Source organism: Ruditapes philippinarum, unplaced genomic scaffold (genome assembly GCF_026571515.1).
Source record: "Ruditapes philippinarum isolate M1 unplaced genomic scaffold, ASM2657151v2 ctg878_1_1_1_1, whole genome shotgun sequence".
Classification (NCBI taxonomy): domain Eukaryota; kingdom Metazoa; phylum Mollusca; class Bivalvia; order Venerida; family Veneridae; genus Ruditapes; species Ruditapes philippinarum.
The window spans coordinates 472780-498984 of NW_026856248.1; the positions used below are offsets into that span (position 1 = coordinate 472780).

General features: G+C 32.0%; 2 protein-coding genes across 4 annotated transcripts in view; both read left to right on the top strand.

Annotated features, from left to right (window-relative positions):
• LOC132745951 (F-box/LRR-repeat protein 2-like) overlaps positions 1–6492 on the top strand; it is a 62713-nt gene extending 56221 nt beyond the window's left edge. For all 3 annotated transcript variants that reach the window (XM_060734979.1, XM_060734978.1, XM_060734977.1), the window contains 5 exons: positions 937–1067; positions 1795–1855; positions 2644–2745; positions 3499–3711; positions 4132–6492. In XM_060734979.1, the coding sequence (XP_060590962.1) occupies positions 937–1067; positions 1795–1855; positions 2644–2745; positions 3499–3711; positions 4132–4239 (615 nt within the window). In that variant the 3' untranslated portion in view covers positions 4240–6492. The remainder of the gene's footprint in view (positions 1–936; positions 1068–1794; positions 1856–2643; positions 2746–3498; positions 3712–4131) is intronic.
• Positions 6493–19391: 12899 nt separating this feature from the next.
• LOC132745939 (perlucin-like) lies at positions 19392–22622 on the top strand. The gene is made up of 5 exons (XM_060734957.1): positions 19392–19483; positions 19990–20108; positions 20626–20725; positions 21896–22121; positions 22475–22622. Exons 1-5 carry the CDS (start codon positions 19435–19437, stop codon positions 22503–22505), a joined length of 525 nt encoding a protein of 174 aa, XP_060590940.1. The 5' UTR covers positions 19392–19434; the 3' UTR covers positions 22506–22622.
• Positions 22623–26205: the final 3583 nt, after the last annotated feature.

A 26205-nucleotide genomic window follows, 5' to 3' on the forward strand; every position in this document is an offset into this window, starting at 1 on the left:
AAAATATTTATGTTTGGTTTTAGAAATCATTATTTATGATGTTTTATCAGATAGAACACAATAAAATTACGTTGCAAATAAATTTTTACAATATACATTGTATTTTAATTATACTAAATCTGTCAGACACATGAAATTGTTGTTTTAGTCATACAAAAAAAAACAAACAAAAAATGATCAGACACATACAACTTTAACCGGAACTAAACTAAAAAAATATTTTGTTGGACTAATTTGTAATCTTGTGCATTTACTGGTATAGTTTTGTTGAAGTTTTCATAAGATATCAGAAATTTTACATTAGCCATATAGTCAGACAGATACATTGAAATTATGCTACAAAAAAAAATTGTATTTACAAAATTACAAATATGGTGAAGAGAAGACAATACTGTGAAGGTTTTCGTTTGTTTCTCAACACTTGTATGTGTCTGGAAAGTAGCCTAAAAATGACATTTTCTATTTGTCTTTCCGAAAAAAAAAATGTTCTTTGAGTGATTGGTAGCGTCAGTTGTCTGTGCTCAGAATTGAAGAATTTTCAAAATGACACAGTTTTCTTCAAAACTAGAAAATTGTTCAAGTTTATAGTAAAGAAAAAAAATTTCCTGTTTAAATGTTGATAAATTTTCTAGTGGTATTTTGTTCCAAAACTTTTTATTCTGTTTACACTCAGTTTTCATTGGTGCTATTAAATAATAAGTTTTCATGTATGTTATTAAATAACAGAAATATTTTGTATTACTACTCCTTCAAGAAATGACAATAAGATTACTGAAGGAACATAAATTTAACGTTTTTAAATTTTACAAAAAAATATTTCATAAGATATAGCTTTATACCCTTTAACAGTGTTGATAATGACTTAAAACCCTAAACTTTGAAACAATTAGCTATAAAGATAAAATGATTATGAACAATTTGTTTTTATTTTTTCAGAGTATAACAGATGATGCATTACAATTGATAGGGGAACATTGTCGTGATCTTATATTCTTATGTGTATCAAATTGTCAACGCCTGTCCGACAATGCACTGGTATCGGTCGCCAATGGATGTCCTGCCTTAAGGTTTGTCATTTAATTACAAAATCATAGCAGAGGTCTGTTAACTATCAAATAAAAACAAAAAAAGCTGTATGAACATTGTTAACAAGGAACTAGTTTTCCAACTGGAAATTTTGATTTTTGGACTGGAAAATGTCAACTGGCAGGTGGGCCAGCACTAGATTAGGCATAAACAAATTCTTTTATTTTCAAGGGATTTCAACCAAATTTTCCCAGAATAATGTGCTCAGGCCGATATTGTCTTCAACAGAATGAAAACCTTTTGAGGTTTTTTTTCTTTATTATTTGAAGAATAGTGGGGCTATCCTACAAAACTGTTTGTTAGCAAAGGCGTCGGCATCTACATAACACTTGGTTTAAGTTTTTGTATGCAACTTCTTTTACAACATTATATATGAGCAATCACCATAGATATTTCCTCATTATTTTACATCATATTAGGAAGTCACTCAAATGTTTTTCTTGTGACACATAAATTGGAGTTATTTTGCACATGCAGGTCTTGGATTTATCGAGATTGGTACTGAAAGTCTAGATTCATACCTATATCCAATGAAATAATACTTTTGTGTGCTTCATGTAAAACTTCCCCTAGGTAGGAAACATTGGTAACTGAGTAACTCTGTTTACAAAGTCTTGTATTAAAATTATTAATTATTGAAAACTATAATGATATATATTTTCTATAGTTCCATGTAATTTATTCTTTATTGAGGTATTGTAATTTCAGCACTCTGGAAGTTGCCTGCTGTTCACATTTCACAGACAATGGATTCCAAGCCTTAGCAAAGGTAGGTAATTCATTTTTATCATCAGTCATATAGGATTAGTCTCCCTCGATCCATATTAAAAAAATTGATGTTATTAATTGCTTATGTAATAAGCGTAGTTGATGTGAAAGAAATTAGAGAATTGCATGGCAACTTATCATTAACATCAAATATTTCTCATCAGGCATATAGAAATTGAAATGGATGAAATTAAAATTGAAAAGTTAGGTAACATGCTTCTTTATCAGCCAAACCAGTTATGATTATATTGATTAATTTTATGTTTAAAATATGGTGAATAATTTTTGGTATCTTTTATAGATTTTTAACCAGATTTTCTTAAGTAAAAAAACAACTGGTTATTAAGATTACTGTTGGCAAAGGCCTTTCTTATTGTGGCCTATATCAAAGACAATGTTGCGAGCAAAATAAATTTAGTTTAGTTTAAAACATTTTTTATATTTGCTTTTTTGTGATGAAATCTGACGGCTACTTTGAATCATTCTCGAGTCTGCTTAGTACTGATGTGAAATTAAGAAACAGGATATAAATATCTACTGAAGGGCTCAAACCCAGGACTCCAGGACATTTTAGCCATTTGGGCCACCACTCTTCTGTTTGTAAAATTGAAAAAACATCTGTGCACATCTATGTTGGAGGAATGCTTGCTGTATTTGAAGGGTTACACAATATAATAATAATGATGATAATAATTTTATATGATTAAATTCGTGTAAGTTCATTAGTGAATTTATTGAACTCGTTGAATAAAAATAATTTTATATGATTTATTAAACATTGTGTTACAGAATTGCCAGACTTTAGAACGTATGGATTTAGAAGAATGTATACAGATTACTGATTCAACATTAAATTATCTGGGAAGTTATTGTCACAGACTAACAGCACTTGTAAGTTCAAATATGTATATTTAGACAACTGATTTAGGGCAATGTATGCAGTGAAAGGGCAAAAGCCTGACAAAAATCAATATTGTTTTGTCTTCGTCCTTGTCCCATCAAGACAGTAAGGTTTATGGTCAATTTAGTTCACATTTTATATATCGTTGTTTCACTTTATTTTACCTCTTTTATGGAGGTGACTGTGGCCAAATGGTTAAGGTCATTGACTTCAAAACACTGGCCCTTCACCACTGTGGGTTCAAATCCTGGCAGAGAGTTTGGATACTTTCATGTGAGGAAGCAATCCAGCTAGCTTACAGAATGTCAGTAGTTCTACTCAGGTGTCCATTGATGCCTGAAATAGTGCAACATATAACCGAATCAAAACAAAAGTTCTATGGTGTTTTTGCCATGGCTCTTAAAAAAACCAACTAATGATGATAATAATTTAGTACCTTTTTTTATGGAAAGATAAACTTTTTATGGAAATAAGAAAAAAGTAACAATTTTTAATGGTTATATTTTAGAAAAGATTTTCAAAGTAACATCTGTATAATGAGAGTAATTTGAGAACAATTAAATTTCCTAAATTTATCTTAAATTTCCCTTGTTTTATATAGAAATTTATTATATAAACTATTTTCATGCTATAGTTTTCAGGGAAGAAAGGGTCACGTTTTCATTTTTGTCATTTAGATAGGTTTAATATGTATAATTAAGTGTAAGTATAATTAAGTGTAAAAATTATCATAATCATTGCAGAGTTTGTCCCACTGTGAATTAATTACGGATGAAGGTATAAGACATTTAGGCTCGAGCCCGTGTGCCACTGAACAATTACAAGTGTTAGAACTGGATAATTGTCCGTTAATCACCGATGCCTCACTAGAACACTTGATGGGCTGTCAGAGTCTAGAACGTATAGAACTCTACGATTGTCAGCTTATAACCAGACAGGGAATACGAAGATTAAAGGTTGGTACCCACAGTTCTCTCCCTTGGATTAAAAGATAGATAATAAAATACCAAAGTCCCAGTAGTTGTTTTCCTTAGATTAAAAACAAAAAAATACCACTTTGATAAAAACAATTGTCAAAACAGCAAAGCTTTGACTAAAGGGATTGAACTTTTGTTGCTTTGTAATGCTGCAGTTTTCTCCCTGTGATTAAAAAAATCCAAGTTTATGTGCAAGTTCTCACAGCTGTATGTATTTAGTTTCAATGTCATGCTTGGTGTGAGGGTATTGATCAACACCTATAAAAACTTGTAAATTTTTACTTCCTACTGTTTTTTTACTATTTAGCCCTGAGAATAATACTATACTATAGTATATACTATATATAGAGAATAATACTGACAGGTTTTGTTATTTTTAATATTTTTCTGTCTTTTCAGACCAGACTACCAAACATCAAAGTTCACGCCTACTTTGCCCCAGTAACTCCGCCTGCATCAGTGGGCGGGGGCAGACAGAGGTACTGTAAATGCTGTGTTATACTTTGATGACAATAAACAACTTTAAATAGCTGTGATGTTTTACCTTCTTAGACAAAGAAATATCTTGCATACATAGTCATTCTAAAATAAACCATTGTATGCAAGGTTCTATTTATTCTTTATATAAAATACTTGTACAGCATTCACAACTGTGTGTATTGGATAGCTGGATTTACTGGATACGCTTCAATATTGACAGCTGGAACTGCATTACTGAGTAGCGTATGCCTGTGGGTGGTTCTGAATTATGACAATGGTGGATTGATGGAGATAGATTCAGAGTGTTTAAAAAAGGAAAGGGAGTGCTTTTTTGCGTGACTTTCAAAGTCACAAGTTTTGAGTGTGTTAGAACAAATTAACCAAGCCTTAATAGAGAGTTGTTTTTTTTTCAAATGAGATCTTTTAAAGACTTTTCACTATGTTATTGAATTACTTGTATATGTAATAATGATACTTTCTGCTATTTTAACCTTTTAATAGCATATGGTTATCATTATAGTGTCAGCTTTGGTGCACCAATAGTTACAAAGCAATCAAGTTATCCCATTATAGATTATTTTTAGTTGTAGAAGCTGTTTTGTTAATACGATAATTGGTATCTTCTCAAACATTGTAGATTATGAACAAAGATGCTGTAGTGTTTTTTTACAAGTCATTTATGATTGTCAGGCACTGTGATAGCTTGTTTTAGTAGTAATAACAGCTTGACTGCAATGCGGTTAGGTTAACTTGTCAACCATATGAGCCGCAACATGACAAAACCAACATAATGGGTTTGCTACCAGCATGGATCCAGACCAGCCTGCGCATCCATGCAGTCTGATCATGATCCATGCTGTTCGCTTACAAACTCTATAACAAGTAGAGAAACTTATAGCAAACAGCATGGATCCTGATCAGACTGTGCTGATGCCCAGGCTAGTCTGGATCCATGCTGGTCACAAACCCATTATGTTGGTTTTGTCATGACGCGGCTCATATTATTATCGTCATGGTGATATTACACTTGTACATCATTCATTACTGTAACATATGTACATGTATACAGGACAGACTCTTTAACTCACAATCATGTAAAAGTTGCATGCCTCCTTACAATTGACGTTTTCCATGCTAAATATCTTAAATGGACGTTCTAAATATCTTAAATGGACGTTCTAAATATCTTAAATGGACGTTCTATAAATATCTTAAATTGATGTCAAAATCTTTCAATCTGGACTAGATACTTCATTTTAGGGGAATTTTTTCAAAATATGTACATTGTACTTACTGAAAATTTAGTAAGTCTGTGCAGTCTTTATACTTATAGTTGCTCAAATTTAAAAGATTTTCAAGTCTAATTCATGACTTTCGTGGGCTGATACCTACAATTGATGTGCCATTTTTTTAAAAGATAACTAGAAATTTGTTGGTTAAACAATCTAAACATTTGAATTGATTGTTTTCAAAGGATGATGATTCAAACAATGGTATTGTTTAAAAGTTTTATTTGATATGAGATATTTGAAAATTTGTATGTTTTCTTGGCAGACAAGGTCACATTTTATTATGTTGAAACATTTTTAGGGCCTCAGATGCTCATTGTGTTTCATATGATTATAGGATGGAAAAGATCATTGAACTTTTTATATAAGCTGTTCAAGTCATGTCTCTCGAATTAGCAGAAGTTCTTAATTTCCAAAGGGATAGGAACTTTTGTGAAATGGTCAATAAAACAGAGTTCATTGCATAATAGCGTGGGACCAGCCAATTTAAGGAAAGTTGTCATTATAATTGAAATGGTGCTATAATAATTTGCAAAAATTCTGCATATAATTTCTCTCAAATTGAAAATACCAGTTAAATTATAAGTGTTTACTTTGCTTAACAGGGACACAAAACTGTTTTTCTTGGAACAAGTTTGAGTTTGGGTACCAGTCTTAAATGCAGCTCTGTGATTGGTCTACTTGAACTTCAAAATCAGCCAGTCAAATGGACAGGCTTAAGACTGGTTTTTGGAGTTCAGTTTTGACACCATTTTTTCTATAACATAGTACTCCTGGTAAGAAAATCATGAGTATTTTTCAGTTTTTCAGTTATTATCTTTATGAAGTTGTAAAGATTATTCTTTGGTGATAAAAACTAAAAAAGATTTTAAGAAAATAAAGGTACGGGATTATCTGGATACTGTTGCCATTATCACTTCACTGCCTACACCCATGTGATGGACTTTGTCAAAAAATCATAGGAAGCTTTTGGTTTTATTATTATAAATATGAGTCCGCGTTCACAACAAATAACCAACATTACTGGGTTGCTGACAAAAAAGCATGATGCAGACCAGCCTTCACATCCGCGCAGTCTGATCAGGATCCATGCTGTTGGCTATCGTTTCTCTACTTGTTATAGAGTTTGTAAGCGAACAGCATGGATTCTGATCAGACTGCGCGTATGCGCAGGCTGGTCTGGATCCATGCTGGTCGCACACCCATTCTGTTGGTTTTGTTGTGACAAAGCTCATATATTGTTTATTTTTTTATAAAGAAATCACAACACCAAATATAGAAATCTGTGTATGAAACTTAGACAAAAAAAGACCATATATAATTTTAATATTGTAATCTGTACATGTATCTTTGACATGGAGACCTTTTCATTTAATTTTGCTGGAAATTTTTCTTCAAAACTGGAATTTCGTGTTTTGCTTTTTAATGAGATGTTAAAACAAATCAATGAGTCTCATATTAGTCATATCAGACAACATGTATATGATTTTAATTGAAATACGTTTATGAATATGGTTCCTTATTTGTTATTGAAAGACATAATAAATAAGAACACACAGATGGAGATTTTTTTGACATCAAGATTGTTTGGTGCCATGTTTTTGCTAATGTCAATATAGTTTACATGCTAAATATATAGAATACTGTCAATACAATACATATGATGAAGAACAAATTTGTTTGTTTTGAGTGAATATAAAAGGCATCTCATTTAGAAGAGTTGTTTTTAATTATTTTCACTGGTGGTTACATGCTCTCGAAATTCTTACAAAAAATTTCTGCTATGTGAGGTATATGACACATTTTCTCAAACCAACCGAAAATTGTCTAAGAATCATTATTATCATTTTTGCAGAATTTTAAATAATTGTGAATATATATTAATCTTTATTTTTGGATAAAAGTTATGAAAATATTAAACTTAATATTTTAAATATTATTGATTATGATGTACATATAATAAATGTTCTTTTAATATTCTGTAAGAATACACTTATTATAGGCATGTTTGAGACAATGTTAATTAATAGTTGTAATTGTTTGATGTCAATTAATGGTAATAAAAGAAACAAAACTTTTACTGTAAAAATACAGAAGCATATCCAAAATTGTACTGATATTTTTTATCCAACATTGTATTATAATGAGTAAAATTATACCTCCTATCTGGGAATATTTGCAATCAGAAAAGAAAATAGTTGTTTACCTTCTAATTATGTATGTTATTTATATATTTTTTTTTAATTAAAAATTTGATGAAAATTCACAAAGTTTTGATTTATACGAGATATGAAAATTACTTGTACATATAATGAGAATCTGAATTTTTGCCCTGATAATTACTTACCAAGACTCTGAATTTTTGCCCTGATAATTACTTACCAAGACTCTGAATTTTTGCCCTGATAATTACTTACCAAGACTCTGAATTTTTGCCCTGATAATTACTTACCAAGACTCTGAATTTTTGCCCTGATAATTACTTACTAAGACTCTGAATTTTTGCCCTGATAATTACTTACCAAGACTGAATTTTTGCCCTGATAATTACTTATCAAGACTCTGAATTTTTGCCCTGATAATTACTTACCAAGACTCTGAATTTTTGCCCTGATAATTACTTACCAAGACTCTGAATTTTTGCCCTGATAATTACTTACCAGACTCTGAATTTTTGCCCTGATAATTACTTACCAGACTCTGAATTTTTGCCATGATAATTACTTACCAAGGTAAATAGAGTTAACCCTTAACCTGCTAGAATCAAGAATGACAAGCCTCTGTCACAGATATAGAGCAAGGTCCATCTAATCAGGCTCTTTACTGATGGTAGCTCAATTTTTGAATTTTGATTAAGAAATCCCTTTACTTTTCAAATAAACTGTTTCAAATTCAAAGCAGGGCAAATCCATTAGACTAATTAACGGTTTCCAATTGAAAGCAAAGCAAATCCATTAAACAAATAAAATGTTTCAAATTCAAAGCAGGGCAAATCCATTAAACAAATTAGCTGTTTCAAATTCAAAGCAGGGCAAATCCATTAAACAAATTAGCTGTTTCAAATTCAAAGCAGGGCAAACTAATTCAGCAGGTTATAAAGGGATATGAGCCAGTCCAAGCTTGCTGTAATGTCCAGTCTGTATTAGGGCATGGGCGGCTACCTATTTTGGACTCAACAGTCCAATTAAACCTCTCAAAGGTACCCAGATACTGGGGTTCATCTTAGTCTTTATATTGTGAGCCACTCACAGTTTTTGTTCTGATACTAAAATATGTTTATCGAGAAATTGGCGCTTTTTATTCAGTTTAAATTTACCTTGTTTTGTAACATTATATTGCTATGTAAGCAATATACTATACATGTATATCTGGTATGTTAGTAAAACTAAAACTCAAAATGTATATATAAGATCCTGCCATATATATTAACCATACAAAGTAAAACAAACAAACAGAAACTAAACAATGTAAATCTTGCAGAGATGTAACAGTTTGTCAAAGTTTGAAGTCAGTGGGGTCATGGCTCCTGATGCCAAACATTTTCTTTCCTTACAATTTGGCAACCTTTGGCAAAGCTATGTAGAAATTATTAGCTTTTATAAAACTGATATTTGTGTTCAACATATTCAATACATGTTTTATTTGGTTGAACACATATTTGATAGTGGGGATAAGGTTGCAAATATTTTCAGATGGGTGGGGTACAGTATTTGTGAATTGTTTATTTATCATGTACATAAATGTAGTCCATTATATAACTTGGTGAGATTGCAATATTTTCATTACAGAATGATTTTTATATTGTTACATAATTATAGCTTGGCTGTAAACATGTGCGTTGAATAAAAAGTTTCTGTGTATTTGTTATAAGTTTGCAAGAGTTGTTATGAAGTATATATTTTTTTGTTACGAGAATCTGAAAATTTTAAATGTACGCTTTATATGATTTAGTTCTCAATGTTTTAAACCATACTACCCTAAAGTTATCAAATGGACTTGTCTATTTTTCTTATCTGGACAAAACCATTCATCATTTACAGAGACAATTCTTAAAATATGTACATGTACTTATTGAATAGCAGACCATGTTCAGTCAGCAGAGAGTGTTTGATGATCTTAAACCTAAAATGGAAAACAAAAGCTTAAAGGGACTCCACTGAGGTTTTTTAACATGACAGGGCTGAAAATATTTTTTTCCAGATAAATGTACCATTTGATGTAGGTTTAAACCACTAATCTTTGTGCAACATTTCAGAATAATTATTCAAATTGTAAAAAATGACCCAAAATCACTCAAATCGGGCTAAGAAAAGCATCAAATATGATTTTCAATTATTTCAAAGTATATTTCTTAAATATCTTTCCATATACTTCTGTTTAAAGTGCCCCAGGTTATTTATGTAAGAAATTCAAATGTTACGTTTTTAGGCTTTTAAACCTCAGTGGAGTCCCTTTAAGTGTGAACAAACATCCTGTTGCTTTTATACATGGTAATGATAGAGCAATAAACATATATCATAATATAAAAGGATTGGACAAAAATGAATAAAAACATGTTTAGATTTGTCCATCCTTACTGAAATTTGAATAAACATTGTTTCAACAAGTAATAAATATTTGATAATGTATCTAATCGAACATGCGATTGAGCGTAGGCACTGATAATACATGGGATAGAACTTTTAAATTGTATTCCTGGGATTGGAAGATGTTTTGTTGTTCATAGGATGTCCTTATTATCCTTTACGAAGCCACTGTGTAGATATCAGACTTGAAGTACATGTATTTCCACTGCTTTAGTATCTTAAACTATATACTGGAAAATATAGTTCAGCTCTTTACTGTAGAGTAGTCTGACCAAGCTCTTTACTGTAGTATGCTTAGTATTTTGATATTGAAATTCCTTAAAATCACAATAGACTATTCTAAATTCAAAGCAGGACAAATCCATTTTATAAATTTGGGGGTCTATTTGGCCTTGAAACTTTAATGTTTAACACTTGAAATAATGGGTTTAGAAAAATAAAAAAGGTAATTCATTATAATTGAAACCAAGTATTTGTACTCTGTTTTTAAATGTATTTTATTTCCTGAACTTAAACTTGAAATTACTTGAGGTTTTGAACACATAGTTATTGTGGTTTTTCAGTTTAAAATCTAGTGTGAATTTCATCCTATATTATGATTTCTCATGGACTGATACATTACTGGTAAATGTAATGTTTGGTGTATAGATGTTAATGAAAAACACAGAATTTATCCAATATCAATAATTGTCTGAGATACATTGTATGGGTTTTAATCCAAGTAGCATGTCATATTCCCAAGTTCCTACATTTTGTATTTTTGTGATTAAGCTTTTTCTTAGAACAATACTCAGAATTGTATGTGGTTTTATACTAAAGTGGCCTGCTAGTAGCAATACTGCAGCACACCAATACTGCACGGCTATAAATGTCAATGTTTTCTACAGTTGACCCTATTAAAGTTCATGACCAAAGGTCAAAACAAGATTTTTGTGCAGTTCAATATAGGTTTGAACTACATGTATTATGCATAAATCCCTGACTTGTGTAATTCTAATTATGTGATTAACAAAAGACCACTTGTTAATGTTTGTGGTTAAATCTATTGTTATTCAAAACAAAAGGTCAGAGTAGGAATATATTTATGACTTACATGCAAAATTTCAGATTATTCTTTCAAAATAATTTTTGGAAGCTGTAAAAGCATAAACAGTAATTAAGCAATGTAAAACGTATGGTATGTGTTTAATACAACACACCTGTATTGCTGTATTTTAGTTAATATTTCAGTTAATATTACTAAAATGTGACTTTCCCTGCTTTGAATTGGAACTTTCTCATCATTCAAATGAAAAATATGAAAAAATTCAACTTGGTAATTACAATGTAATTGCATAGGTCTAATTGTCATTATGGCCACTGGCGCTTAAAACTTAAAAAATGTAACTTCAAGTCTAGCAAAACATCTTCAATATCTTTATGGCTTTTTGAAAGCTCTTTAGCAAATATGTTAGTTCACCTTAGCTGCACTGCAAGCCTTTTCTTCTATATACACTATTAACATATTTCAAAAATGTCTTATAATGATTAATAATCGACTTTTTGTAAGTTATTTTTTAAACATACACTGTATTATTGCCATTTGATATAACCAACAACTTTTAAACTTTTCTAACAGGAGTGGTATTTTTCATGTTATGGATGTTTTTTTTACTGAAACCAGGGTTTGAAAGACCATGCTGAAACAAAAGTGTTTCCTGATATATCTAAACTTTATGGTGCCTGATTTATGCCATGTCCTATTTTAAGTGATCACTTTGTCATATTTTTGTGTTTTCGCCTAGTGCCCTATGGAGCGAAAGTAGACAAAGTGGTCACGTTGTGGTGTTTTGGTCTGGTGTTGTGATGTTTTGGTCTGGTGCACGGCAGAGCAAAAATAGGACATGCGACAAGTCAGCCACCATTAGCCACCATAAAACTATGCAACTACTCAGTGAAGTACACAATTTCAACAGGTTTAAAGTTAAATGCAGCTGAGTAAAAAATAAAAAGTAGTAATATTATGTTTCAATTTTCTATAGATATTTATGCTAAAGGATTGCACAAGTAAAATAGAATAATCTGCACCAGTCTGGTGACTGATCTTTCTCATTGGTCAATTTCAAACCTGTGTTCAGCATCAACCAACCAGATATCAGGATTTCAGACCGGTTCCCAATATGTTTTAAGCTTTTGCATTTTGTTCATTCACAAAAAATGGTATAAGTTTTGACTGCTACCTTGATTTTGATAACTTTTTAGGGATCTTTCTCCACAGTGCTGCACGATCTGAGAGTTTCAAGTTCATTGTAATAAATGTATTTTCTTAAATCAATCTAAGTGCATAAATGTTCTGAAGTTTTGTTCATCTGTAAAAATGAGTTATGAAATGAAGAACTTAAAACCAATTACTAATTGAGCTTATTTCTATGCCAATTTAATGTGAAGGGTGAAAAGAAAACTTGATTCTATTCAGAAAATAAAGAAGAAAAATAAACATGGATAAAAATCATGATAAAATGGAAAATAACATCAATTTAATAATTAATTTTCATGAAAATTCTAAACAAGCATGCCGATTAATTTATGGTATTGATTTACTATGGCAATAATCATAATAGAAAATGTGCAGAAATTTACAGAAAAGTTAACAATATACCAGGTATGCTAAAACCTTTGTACAAAATATGTATTAAAATTTAAGAAAATGAAAGGTTTTGTTGAATATTATTGTATATACTTTGCTCTAGTGCTAGACTTAAGCTTTAAACTACATCAGTTAATGAATGCTAACAGCTATACAAGATTTAGACAAAATCTTCTCAAGACTATAGTCTTTGCAATTTAAGTCCAACTTGTCCTTTCAACAACCTCTTAATAAATAGTACTTACAAAATACTAGTACATGTACCCGTATTTATTTTCCCGTTACACAAGTGTTAATTTAAGTGTATCCACTATTAATTTGTCAAGAAAGACACAGGCTCTTTCTTTATCTGAAGGCTGTTATTTTAAGACCAATGCAATTAATATACAATATTTTGGTGTGAATAGGAAAAAATATATGGGAGAACACCAAAATCGTCAAAACTGAAAATATTCAGCAGACTCTGTGTATTTAGGCCTGCTCATGAATAGCCATATAGTGGTAATTGCAACCTACCACCCACACCCCTAGCACTGGCAGAATTCAACATTGAAATATTGAAACTGGAAATTTTGAACATATTGAGGTGATCATGTTTATAAAACAAATTTAGGAATATTATGTAACAAAGGACATGTATCAAAAACAAATATCTTCAGTCTTAGCGGTGTAAGATATTCGCCAGATTTCCATGTCTTGTGTATATAAACCTTTTTTAATACTCTAAGCTTTCTTTAAACCCTTCACATAAAATAACTTTACTTTCCAAATATTGTTTAAAACAACATATTGTTATGTCACAAGCATTTTATGTTGATTATTATAAGTTTATGTTGATGCTTGTATTGAAATATTCTATAATTTGTATGGTCTATTTTGTAAAAATAAATATGACATTGAAACTAAGTTTTGATCGTTTGTTATTTCATAGATGCAGTTATTTCATAGTTTTAATTCCCCCAGTTGGCCTAAGTCCGTTTAACTCGAATATCGTATTTCTCCTTCTATATGTTAGTTGATATAAGGATATAGTCGGTGTAAGTCAGAATCATGTGTGTGTGTAGTTAATGCTGAATGAGGGTTCATCCGCCCATAAGGGCATAAAATGCAGCTGTCGCTGTCGAGTACGGACCCCGGACATGTCACCAGTCATGCCCTTAAAGAGATAATTTAGAAGTGTTGATAATTTACCTCCATGCAATTTCCACGGAGTATTAAAAGATATGAATTTTGAGCCAAAAGTAAAGCACTGTACGGCAGTCAATGAGAACCTAATTGTACAGTAACCTGTGATAATATGAAAAGGTAGCCCTGAAAAGGGCTGTTTGTGCCAGCAAATGGCCTGCCGTCAAGCCGTCTAACCTTGCTAACGCACCCTAGCACACCATCCTCGTCGACCCGACCCCACTCCCCTCGGTTTTAGTCAGGACGTAGGCAGTACAAGTTTCGATCTTTAACGCGTCCCAAGTCTTCAAATCTTCTGCCGATGCCCTGTGTCTTCTCTACGACCTACACGTACCGAGAGGAAGAGAGAAGAGTCAGAATCACAAGTTGTAGATTCTCTATATAGTTGATTTTTAAAGACAGTCGGTGTGGCCAATTAGAATTGCAAGTAGTTATTTTGATTGACCAATCATATGGCATCACCAAAGCAGAGCGTGCTAATTGGCTGTCTTAAAATTTTCATTTAAATAAATTTCAGAAGCCACTGAAACTTGATTCGAATGTACTTTGTACGAAACTCTACCAATTTGATAAAAATGTTTTGAATTATTGAATAATTATCTAGGGACCGGAAATAGATCTTAAATGTAAAATGTTTTGAAAATAAATCTTTCACGAAACAACAAATCCAACAACAGCTTAGATATGTTGTCTACTTACTTTGCATCTATGAAGAATTCAGACACTGTCCCATATGTCACAAGATAGTTTTACATGGGTCAGGTTATAAGTGATATGATATTTAAGGTAGCTCGCTACTTTCCGACCGAAATATGACAATATCTCAGATCTTGATGATTTTTTGTATGCAAACGTATAAATATGTGAGCTTTACTTCTGCAGTATTATTTTATAAATAAACAGCGTTACTATGACGTCAAAGCGCCCTCTATCGGTGGCGGCAAAATTGCGTCTTTTTTATCAATAAACCGGTCTGTTCTTATCAATTTTCATCCGATTTATTTCATTTTAATTTTATAATGTTCAGTAAATGAATGTCTTTGTAATGATGTCTTTCTTTAACATTTACTCAATAGTCTGTGATTTTACGTCATTTTTCTCTACGTTCTGACGTCCATATTTGATGCAAATATCGCGCGATATCGCAATAAAGATTGTGTAATAAAAAAAATCAACACGGTGAATTTTGCTAGAATTTTCCGAGCGTGTAGTGAGATAGTGAAGGAAAATATTTATGCAATAAAAATAAAGGGTCAACGCGTAAGATATTTTGCTATTACTGTTTTAAAATAAAATTAAAGGTGAGTGAAACGTAATGCTTTTGGTGACGTTAATAGATGTTGGAGTTCAAATAACAATTTTCTTACGTCAGACATTACGATAGTAAGTATAAACATCACAGGGACTTGATGAAATGTATATTTTTTAAATTGTGATTATTTTCTCATTGAAAGCATGTGCTAGATGAGCACATTTACAATGTTTAATCCGACAATCCCTTTTTAAATACTTTCCTTATTTGCAGGACACTGTCTCATACATCTTTTAATTCTAATTTTATAATGTGATGTTGTTAAAGTGTTTATATTATTATATGAATTAACTAGTTTCAGCGCAAAAAATAAGATAAACATATTGCTGTATGAATGAAGTAAGAATATTAGTTTGCTTATCTTATACCCGTAGAATATTTATTTTACGTTACATTCAGCTTTTAAACACTTTCATAAAAATCACATAAAGGCAGACGAGCCTCGTGTGTCAAAACACATCGTAAAAATACAATTAAAATAGATATGCATACAAATGTGCCGAAATAAGTGATAAATAAAATTCAAATATGTTAAAGGGACTCCACTGAGGTTTTTTGACATGATGGAACTGAAAATATTTTTTTCAGATAAATGTACCATTTGATGTAGGGTTAGACCATTAATCTTTGTGCAAAATTTCAGAGCATTCGCGCACTTCGTTTTTCCAGAATAATTATTCAAAATGAAAAGCGTTTAAACGCTTTTCACCCAAATCGGGCTAACAAAAGCATAAAAATACGATTTTCAATTTATTTCAAAGTATATTTCTTAACTATCTTCGCATATATTTCTGTTTAAAGTGCCCCAGGTCATTTTTGTAAGAAATTCAAATGTTATGTGTTTGGCTTTTCAACCTCAGTGGAGTCCCTTTAAGAATATTTAAAAACAAACTGTACAAGAAAAAAAACCTTTATTTTATTTTTATTTTTGCTTACCATTTTTAAGTCTGTGCAATACATAGATTATATAATTATAATCTAATTAAAATGTCATGATAATTAGAAAATGAGCACTTATGTGACAAACGGAAGCAAAATCATACTGAATAAAAATATATAAGCATATTCGCAACTGCAGACTCGAATGTGAAACACCCAATATAACCATTACTCAACTCGGATTCATTACCGCTTTTCATAACAGTATAACATAGCGGGCTCAAAGTATTATTTATTTCTAAAGAGCTCACTACATTTTACCTCTGTAGGGCAACCACTCTAGGCAACAAAGGGCATTTCTCTGTAAAGGTTATACTGTATATTTTAATTAAATACAAAATATAATTATTAAATAACTTGTGCAACATTTGTTACCACTGAATACGAATAATGTATTATGTTGACGTTATCTTGTTCATTTTTTAATACAATACAGTTTGCTTTAAAACAAAAATAAAAAAACAAGAAAAAAATAAACAACCTCAAAACACACACCAAAAACACGTGTTCATGATGTAAACAATAAAGTGAACTTCTCCCTTATTAAGGGAGATCATAATCAGGTATTTAACTTTGAATATTCTTCTGTTGCCACGTTGTAATCGGTAAAGAGGTCTTACGCAGAATTCGTAAGGCATGGATTCGAGACACGACTGCGTATTGTACTGCGTATTATCCTTTAGAATTGTTTACTGTGAATGAAATGTTTCAAGGTCCACCTCGGACTCCTGTCATTCATTTCCAAAGAGAAGTTGATACTGTGAGAAACACTGGTTTCGTTAAATTTCCTCCGCTATAATTGAAATACTGTTGAAAGCGGCGTTAAACCCAATATTAAAAAAAATAAGAAGATATAAAACATAAAATGCATAGTTCATTATTTTGATAGGCTCTACATAGCACTGCATTATGTGCAGACAAACGAGCTTCTCCCACAACCATAATCACACAAATTGAGAATCCTACATAATCGCCTTCAGTACAAGGGAATCTGTATTTAATATGCAAAATAAATAAACGGATCTTTCGCCTCTAATCGAGAAATGGTCGCGGCTTCAGGTCGCCTCAAAGATGCGCTAGTAAACGCATACCGCGAGTCAGCTAGTTTAAAATAAATAAGAATATCTGTAATTATATGTGAAATACGTGAGAAATTAAAGCCATAGCATGAGAGCGTGATTCCTGCTTTAAATCTGAGTCCCACGCTTAGTGCAGGATATTTAGCTGCGAGAGAAAATAGAATAACTGATGGCTGTCAATAAATAAATTTTTATACGTGTAGAAATTTTTGAATTAAATGACTGCTAGATTTTATAATATAATTAAGACTACCAGTGAATCATGACTTACGTACAAATCGTTGCTACTTCCAGTTGATCATATATTTTTGAAACGTAAATTGGATTTATTTCCTACCAGAGACATAGATGTTATCTATGTCTCTGTTCCTACTTACTGATATAAAAATTATACAATTCAAAATTGTTACATATGATAATATGGAAGTTTGTACCGGGATACACATTGCGACTGCACCAGCCTGTTCATTCTCTTTTTCTGATATTCTTTGCAAAATTTTGTTTTTATAATTTCCACTTAGGTGACCTTTTAATTATATTTTTCAATGTTCTGAATTGTCTTTCAGTACATGAGGTATTTATATCCATTCGTTGCAGTTTTTCAGAGATTGATACCAACTTTTGCAGACAGTTTTACCCTGAATTGTTGTACATGTATATATTTGAAGATATTCATCGAAATGCAGGCATCTCTGACAGGACTTTTAAAAAAAACATTTTTACGGAACATGTCTAAATACTATTGTTGTTAATGGTTTTCACACATTTTATTCCTGCCAGTATGATATTTATCGGAAAAGTCGTGAAAATTTCCTTGAGAAAAATATTTGACGTCACCAAAATCATTACGTTTTACTCACCCTTTATTTTATATTCAAATAGTAATAGCAAAAATATCCTACGCGTTGACCCTATATTTTTATTGCATAAAGATTTTCTTTAATGACTTCACTACATGTTAAAAAAATTATAGCAAAATTCACCGTGTTGATTTTTTATTATTTCACAATCTTTATTGCGATATCGCGCGATATTTGCATCAAATATGGACGTCAGAACGTGAGGGAAAATAACGTAGAATCGCAGAGTATTAAGCAAATGTTCAAGAAAGACATCGTTACAAAAACATACATTTACTGAACACTATAAAATTAAAATGAAGGAAATCGGATGAAAATTGATAAGAACAGACCGGTTTATTGATAAAAAAGACGCACTTTCGCCGTCACCGATAGAGGGCGCTTTGACGTCATAGTAACGCTGTTTATTTATAAAATAATGCTGCAGAAGTAAAGCTTACATATCTACATGTCTGTATACCAAAAATCATCAAGATCTGAGATATTGTCAAATTTCGGTTGGAAAGTAGCGAGCTACCTTAAAATGAAACATTTTAAGCTGTTTTTTAACAAGTTTGTTCACGCAAATTATGTCCATGAGCAAATTATGTCCATGACGTCAAAGTTGGCCTTACACGAGTTGTATAGCAAATATCTGCAAAACCATAGCTCTGAGGGTCGTGTGATTAAGGGTCGTCTGTCTTCATGCGATGAATTCATAACTCAACAGATGAGAATGGAGATCTTTTATTCTATGTCTAATCAAACTATTTATCACGCCTTTAAACAGTTTAAGTATATCAAACTCGACATCGTGGGTCTTTCCCTCCAGAAAATGATCGTGGTCGTAAGGCCGACTGAAGTTATGGCTAACAATATTTGTTGAGATTTCAGTTTTCAATTTTATAAGTTTATTTCTTTAAAAAAAATAAAATAGTACGTTTACCAGGCATTGTTAAGATAAAAAGGAAGTACAAAGGACAGCTATATCCACTACCACGATACTTTTGTAGCAATACAGCTGACCATTAGACGGTTAGATTCTAACTCGCTACCCACAAAAGGTCTTTATACGACACAACCACTGGCCAGTCAACGCTGCGGGATCTAAGTTTGATGGGGAATTTGTATTCTTTCATGTAAGGTGGTTCTACTCAAGTGCTCGCTGGTCTGAGAAATAATGCTCGGAGGGGCGCCCAACGCCTTCAGTCACATGTATAATCTTAACAATCATGATGCGACTTTAAACTCAATTGAGTCGAACATTCAAGAAGATGTATTAACCTAAATTGAAGCTATCTTTAAAATACGATGGCAATGACCTATGACCTTATAGATAAGGCAGTCATTACTGTTCAGACAGAAACATGGCGAAACTTGTGTACATTTTAGCACAACTATTTCTTATATGTAACAGTAAGAAAGTTTTCATTATATCCATAAAAATCTTCACATATGTAACTAAGCTACGCATTAAGTTTAATCGAATATAAGAATTTAGGTAGGAAAATGGAAATATAAGATTCGAAATTAAGCACTAAAAAATAAACAAAAAAAAAATCGTATTCTGCAAAGATTAAAGAATGCGAGATAGATAATTAATGTATGTGAATGACGTGCGTCTTTTTAACAATTACTAAAACTAAGTCTACCACCACAGAGCATGTCTGTAAACATGTTTATGAAATGGTTCATGCGAAATTGCACGTTTTAATTTCAATTTGTAAACAGGAGTAGTACGTTGAACCTTTGAGGAGATAATTATTATAATGTTGACATTATGAATACTCTAAATTAGTAAACCTGTGAGATCACACACGTGCGACTTCAATCGTACCATGATAAAATAATACTTTAAAAATAACAAAATCTAAAGCATATTCTTATATTAAGGAAACTATTTTTTGCTTGTTTTATTACAGCTTTGGGCAACATATTCGAGCGGCAGACGTCTACAGGATGTCCAATAGATTTTGTAAAACACGAAAATTCCTGTTACCACATCTTCGCTACACCCACTTTAAAATGGTGGGAAGCTATGGTTAGTTATACAGTACTAGGCACATTATGCCTCAGAAACAAATGCATTTTTAATGGTTCTTCATGATGGGCAAACATGAGTTTTATAATGTTTAAATAATAGTTTTAGAGAATGTTAGAGGCTTGATACCTAAAGAAAGTAGCAATAAATGGATAAATGTGTAACAATTTTTCATAAAAATAGCAAAATGTGAACAAAGTAGTATTTTGACTTCCATACAAAATACTTATGCACTATAAACTGTTCTTATTGACAAAAAGGCAACAAATGAAGAAAAAAATGGTTCAGGTAATTAACAATGAGTAACTTTTTGGATACTATATAAGTACACCAAAATTAAAATATTTTCAGAAATAAAAATAAAAATCATTTCTGAGGCATAATGGGCCTTTAAAGAATTATTTATTAATTTGTCTCCCTTTCCTTAAAGACGTTGTCATCTTATTACTGACGGTCACTGTGGGGGTTTTATTGCTTATTTATTTATTTATTATTATTTTTTTTTTCATTATTTTAGGCATACTGTGAAATATATGGTGGCGGAGAGGGAACACTGGCTACCGTGGAGTCCGAGTCGGAACAGCTGTTCCTTGAAAATGAACTGAAGAAAGCTTTCCGTAAGTTTCTACACAGATTTTTACACAGAAATTCATTCGCCCGTTTGGTTCTTTTCCGGTGCGAAGGTAAACAAACCAGACTGACTTTATTTGAATGTTATTTCATCGAGTCTAAACTTCATGGATAGGTCTTCAAACGTTTTTAGTTTTACACATTAAGTGTTGAGGTTTAACATAAGATTGTCCAAATATTTCAACCATAATGACCCCTAGAATAATTACTAGAGAAAGTCACGATCAAGGTAATTAAAAGTCGAATTATAAGTTCACTCTAGCGTGCAATCAAGTGGTCCGATTTTGAACTTTAAAATTTAACAAAGACAAAAACCTTGTGCCTATTTTTGTCTTATGGGTACTCACCCTTTTACGTATATTTGGACCAAGCTGCTTAAAAACGTAGCAATAACTACAAGTTATTCAAGCAATGTGCATGTTTGGTTTATATTTGATATGAATGAAAGATTTTTATGCAGACAAGGTAAAATACATTTATATGCCTGTTTATGCACTTAAAAGAGGCAAACGTTCGTATTGCAGGATTGGATCAGGTTCCATTGAGAAAATAATCAAAATCTGCCCAAGTTTGATTCATATCAAATAATTGTTGTTATGCAGAAGAGGCCAATATGATTTATTTTTCCCTACAAGGGCCACAACTCTGTCATGCATGATGCTATCTTTAAGAAAGGAGCCAAGTTTTACCCAATGGTGTAAGTTCTCAACAAGATAGGTTGAAACAGCAAAAAATGAAATTAAGCCACAAACGCGCAAACGAATAAATTTTGGACGACAGACGGACGAACGAAACAAAGAATACCTTATGAGATGAATGAATGAATGAATGAATCATAAGGAGGATGAATCATACGATTATTAAACTATTTTTTTTGTTAATTCTTTAGAGAAATATGTTAAAATTTAACAGCTAAGATCTAAATTTGTACAAGACACAACTTGATTCACTATCGTTCCATTAAACTTTCTAAAAACACAATGGTCTGGACTCTAGGTTACAAAAACATTTTTTTTCTGAGTTCTGTCTCAAATCTCAGGAATTTCATTGGTCAGTGTACATTCTGTACCAATTTCTGACCAATCAAATACCTGAGATAGGAGTTTGATTTATAACCTTAGACCTGTATTGTACTTATTGAGATTTTTTTTTGCCAGCAAATCCTATTGGAAAAGACTTTTGGCTGGGGGCTAATGACGTCACGCATGAGGGCACGTGGGTTTGGATAAAGAAAGACGAGTATGTTCAAGAATACACGCACTGGGCACCGGGTCAGCCAAGCAGTGGTACATCTGAAAATTGCCTGGCATTATATGATGGCCTGCAGTATAAATGGAATGATGCGCCGTGCAATCTACCAGAGGGCTTCATTTGCGAACTCTCGTAAGATAAACAAATTCAAAACTTATTTAACTTATGAAAATATGTGTTTGTATACGTGCTCTCACGTGCGTTTGTGCGTGTGTCATTGAATTTAGGCACTTCTTTTATGTAACATTTGCTAAACTCTTAAAATCGAATTCAGTTGAGAATACATGTATTCAAATATCCCAGCTTTTTGTAATTAAACAATAATCTAAATATAGATACACATTTCATTTAGAGCAATTAAGTTGCTTTTCGTTTTAAAATAAGTCAAATCGTTACGTTTTGTTCTTAGGATATAAGACGGTTTTGCCCGGTTTTTGGTTCCCAGCAGGGAAGGAGTTAAAACATGAGCTTTTTGTTCATTTCAGAGCACGGGATGCAAATCAAATTGTTGGATGATCCAGAATACATATAAATAAACGATTTAAAATATATTAAATAGCTATAGATGTCTGATTTGTTTGTTTCCTGCATGTATTTGGGCAGAATAGCATATAATATAATCGTTTGCATATGTTTGTTCGTTTTCTTTTCTTTTTAAAGCAGCATGCTTCAAGATTCATTTTGATGAAATTTTTGAAGATGTATCAAAGAGTAAAATATTGTCAAGTGAACAAAGACTGTAATTTACACATTGCAAAACTGGAAATAATTCCACGTAAATTACCAAATCAAGATCAAAATATTCAAACTAGCCATTATTTAGTTAGTCACGCAGTAGAAATATGATGATAAATACTGCAAAATCAGACATTCTTCGTAAATGACATGCAATTCATTCCTTGCATTGTAAATATTTTTTACTTTTCTTAAAAAATGACACTATATGGTCCGCCTTTGTTAAAGGCCTTTTATGCCCCAGAAATGTTCATATGCTTTTTTGCTGTACTTTTGTAGGATCCTAAAAGGTTATTCATTAATTAGCCTGTTTTCTTTTTCCTTCTGTTGCTTTTTGAGCTCGAAAATCAATCGGAACACCTCGACCATTATTCATAATCCTTATTATCAATCGAACTTTTTCGGCCCGGTTCGTCAGTCTTCGGATAAGGACTTCGAACACAATACGGACTAACCTATGCCAAGAAACTAAACATGTAAACAAATACATGTAGTAATTTAATGTTGAGAGATGTTGACAAGTCTTTTTTCAATATATCAAGTAAATGTCCACCTAAAATAAGTGAATTATAGAAACAAAAGCAAGCAATACATTATTTATATAGTGTAGAAACCGAAAGTACAAAATGCCAACCCGAATTTGTTAAAAAATTGTACATCAGTGGGCATATTTAAATCAAAAATGGTTTTCAGACCTATTGCCAGTCATAATTGTACCGAAACAGATTTCATCTTTTTTTTTTCTTTTTTTTTTAAATGCGTTTATTTAAGGTCGCCGCCGGAAAGCCCATATGGGCGATCGTACACTCAAGTCGGGCCATCCTAGAGCGTCCCGCCGATATTTTTTCGTCGATTTTTTCCAGCTTTTATTGGTGGAGGAAGACCCCAGGTGCACCTCCGGGCATTATTTCAGGCACGAGCGGGCACCTGGGTAGAACCACCGAAGCCAGTTGGATGGCTTCCTCACTTGAAAGATTTCGACCCGAGTGAGGATCGAACCTACAGCGGTGAGGGACCTGTGATCTCAAGTCAGCGACCTTAACCACTCGGACATGGAGGCCCCTCAGACTTCATCTTCGTTTGGATGTCAAATAAATACATTCGTTTCACATTATTGAGGATCTGAACCACGTGATATTCAATCCGTATTAACTCCGGGGTTATTGAGGACGTTCCGATTGTTTGTTTCATTTACACATCTGTATTATTGTTTTGTTAATGCTCATTTGTTTGTGAAATTTTACTGTTTATAAAACTGAGGCCCATATGGGCCTAGTTGAAATAAAAACTTGAAACTTGAATTTATAATAATTATGACTGACGGAAAGTGTCACAAAGTGAAAGTACGTTTGTAAAATCTTGCATTATATTTTCACGCCGAACCTCATTTTTACTCTATATTCATTGATGTGAGATTGCATCATCTTTTGTTTAATTTAGAGTTTTCGGGTGAAATTATTATTTAGAGTATTTTTATGGTTTGCATAAATTTCCATGTATCAATTTAAACATTTTGCCGTTTATTTCACAAAAATCCTTTCAGTAATAAGAAAGTTACATTTTTGTTTTATGAACCAGATATATGTATTATGTCTGTATTTGAAGGACGGGCCTTTTTTTACATAACTATTTTTCCCGCCGTCCCAGCTTTATTTCGTGCAAATCGATTTTCATGTTTTGCACGATTTGTTTTCCCGCTCAGTACTCAGTAGTTTGCTATATATTGACTAAATTTTAAGTGACATATTGCAATGCACTGGACGTTATACAGGTCACTATGACGGTGACAGACAAATTATATTTGTCATAAAATTACAGCTTGTACAAGGTAAATTTAATTTTCTAGTGATTTTGTTTCATAAATTTTTGCTATTTCATAAAATACTATTTTCTATTAGAATTATAGTTTATTTGATTCAGGTTTGGTTATTTGGCAGTAATTTATTGTTTTCTAAATTTTTGCAGATTAAATTTTAAAAACTCTTTTTATTCTAGTGTTTCGCTATTGCAAATTTATACCGAGACATGTTAATTGATGTATGTTAATTGAAGTTTTAATTATATTGTAATTGTATAAGAGCCATGAATATTTTATAGATATATATATTCATAAATAATTTATTTATGGTTCTACCGTATTTGTGTAACTTTATGTAAAATGCTGCAGTATCGTAATGATTTGTTTCAATCAATTTAATTTGCGTTATCATCTTACTTCATTTCATTTATCATCAGTTTTTGTTATAAGTAAATACAACGTATCAAAAACTAACGTATCTCTAGAGAAGGATCTTCAGTGGCATGATTTTGGAAGACGTTTATTTATTGGTGGTTATTATGTGGCGTATATTTGAATATATTTGCAACGCAGTATTATGCGGATGTGATTGAATTTTGTTTCCACGGAATGTATGGTGTACTATAGTGGACATTTTGTTTATTCAAAGAAGCACGTTATTTTATGGAAACCGACAAAAGGTCGAGTCTTTTCCAAGGGACTTTATTATACCCTTATGTTTGATTATCATGGAACTTACCATGTTTTATACTTTGTAGCTTCTATTTGAGGACACACCCGAAGAGACACGGGCCCTCCACACGTATGTCCATGGCTAAAGGGTGACGCATGCCCTTGTTCAGGATCCTATCAACTGTGCCAACACTGTAGGAAGTACAGTTACGCTTGATAAGATTTTATACAAGAACGCCCGCCATTGTGACGAATTTTGTTTAACAACGCCACCACTTATTGAAACATCATGACAGAAACTTTACGGGAGAAATAGACTGAGATACGTTGATAGTGTTTTTGTTTGTGCAGTGACTTATCATAGTAGTTTATCATATACAATCATTTTTCATTTATAATATTCATTTCTGTAAATAAATTTTGTTTAATTTTTCTGTTCTGAGTTGTTGGTTGTTTAGATAGCAATTGTGGTCGGCCTGGTATCCCATCGTAGTCCCTATTGTGACATTTGGTGACTCGACGTGATTGGATACCGGTTGACTAGAGTTGTTATTTGAAACAAACCACACTCATTTTACTGCAGCTAGGTTATATAGCTAACACTAGAAACTTTGGTTTTTATTTTAAGTAAAAATTTTATTTACAATCAAAAGTTAAATTTAGTTTACTTAAAGGTAGTTAAATTGTGTATCACTTTTAATTATTTTTTTTATATTTAGTGTGATTATAATTTCTTAACATTTCAGATTGATACCGTGACAAATGAAACGGACTTGTGTGTGTGACAGCTATCCAGCTGAGAGGTTATAACAGCCACACAGACCCGACAGTGGACGTTTGGACGTTTAGGGTGAGTTCGTTCCATTTTCCTCCTTTTTAGGTGTCACTTTATGATGAGACACCAGTTTTGTAATCTGAAAGTGACCTTTCGGTAAAACACCGGAAGTACATATACACACATACACTCTGCAATGTAAGGTACTACCCGCCTTGTGTACTTTTTCTAGATAA

What these genes read in the sequence shown, in the direction of transcription:
- LOC132745939 (XM_060734957.1), top strand. Translation starts at nt 19,435, where the DNA reads ATGGCGAAACTTGTGTACATTTTAGCACAACTATTTCTTATATGTAAC. An exon ending in TGAACTGAAGAAAGCTTTCC is followed by an intron (nt 20,726 to 21,895) that starts GTAAGTTTCTAC and finishes TTTTTTTGCCAG; the next exon opens with CAAATCCTATTGGAAAAGAC. An exon ending in GGCTTCATTTGCGAACTCTC is followed by an intron (nt 22,122 to 22,474) that starts GTAAGATAAACA and finishes TGTTCATTTCAG; the next exon opens with AGCACGGGATGCAAATCAAA.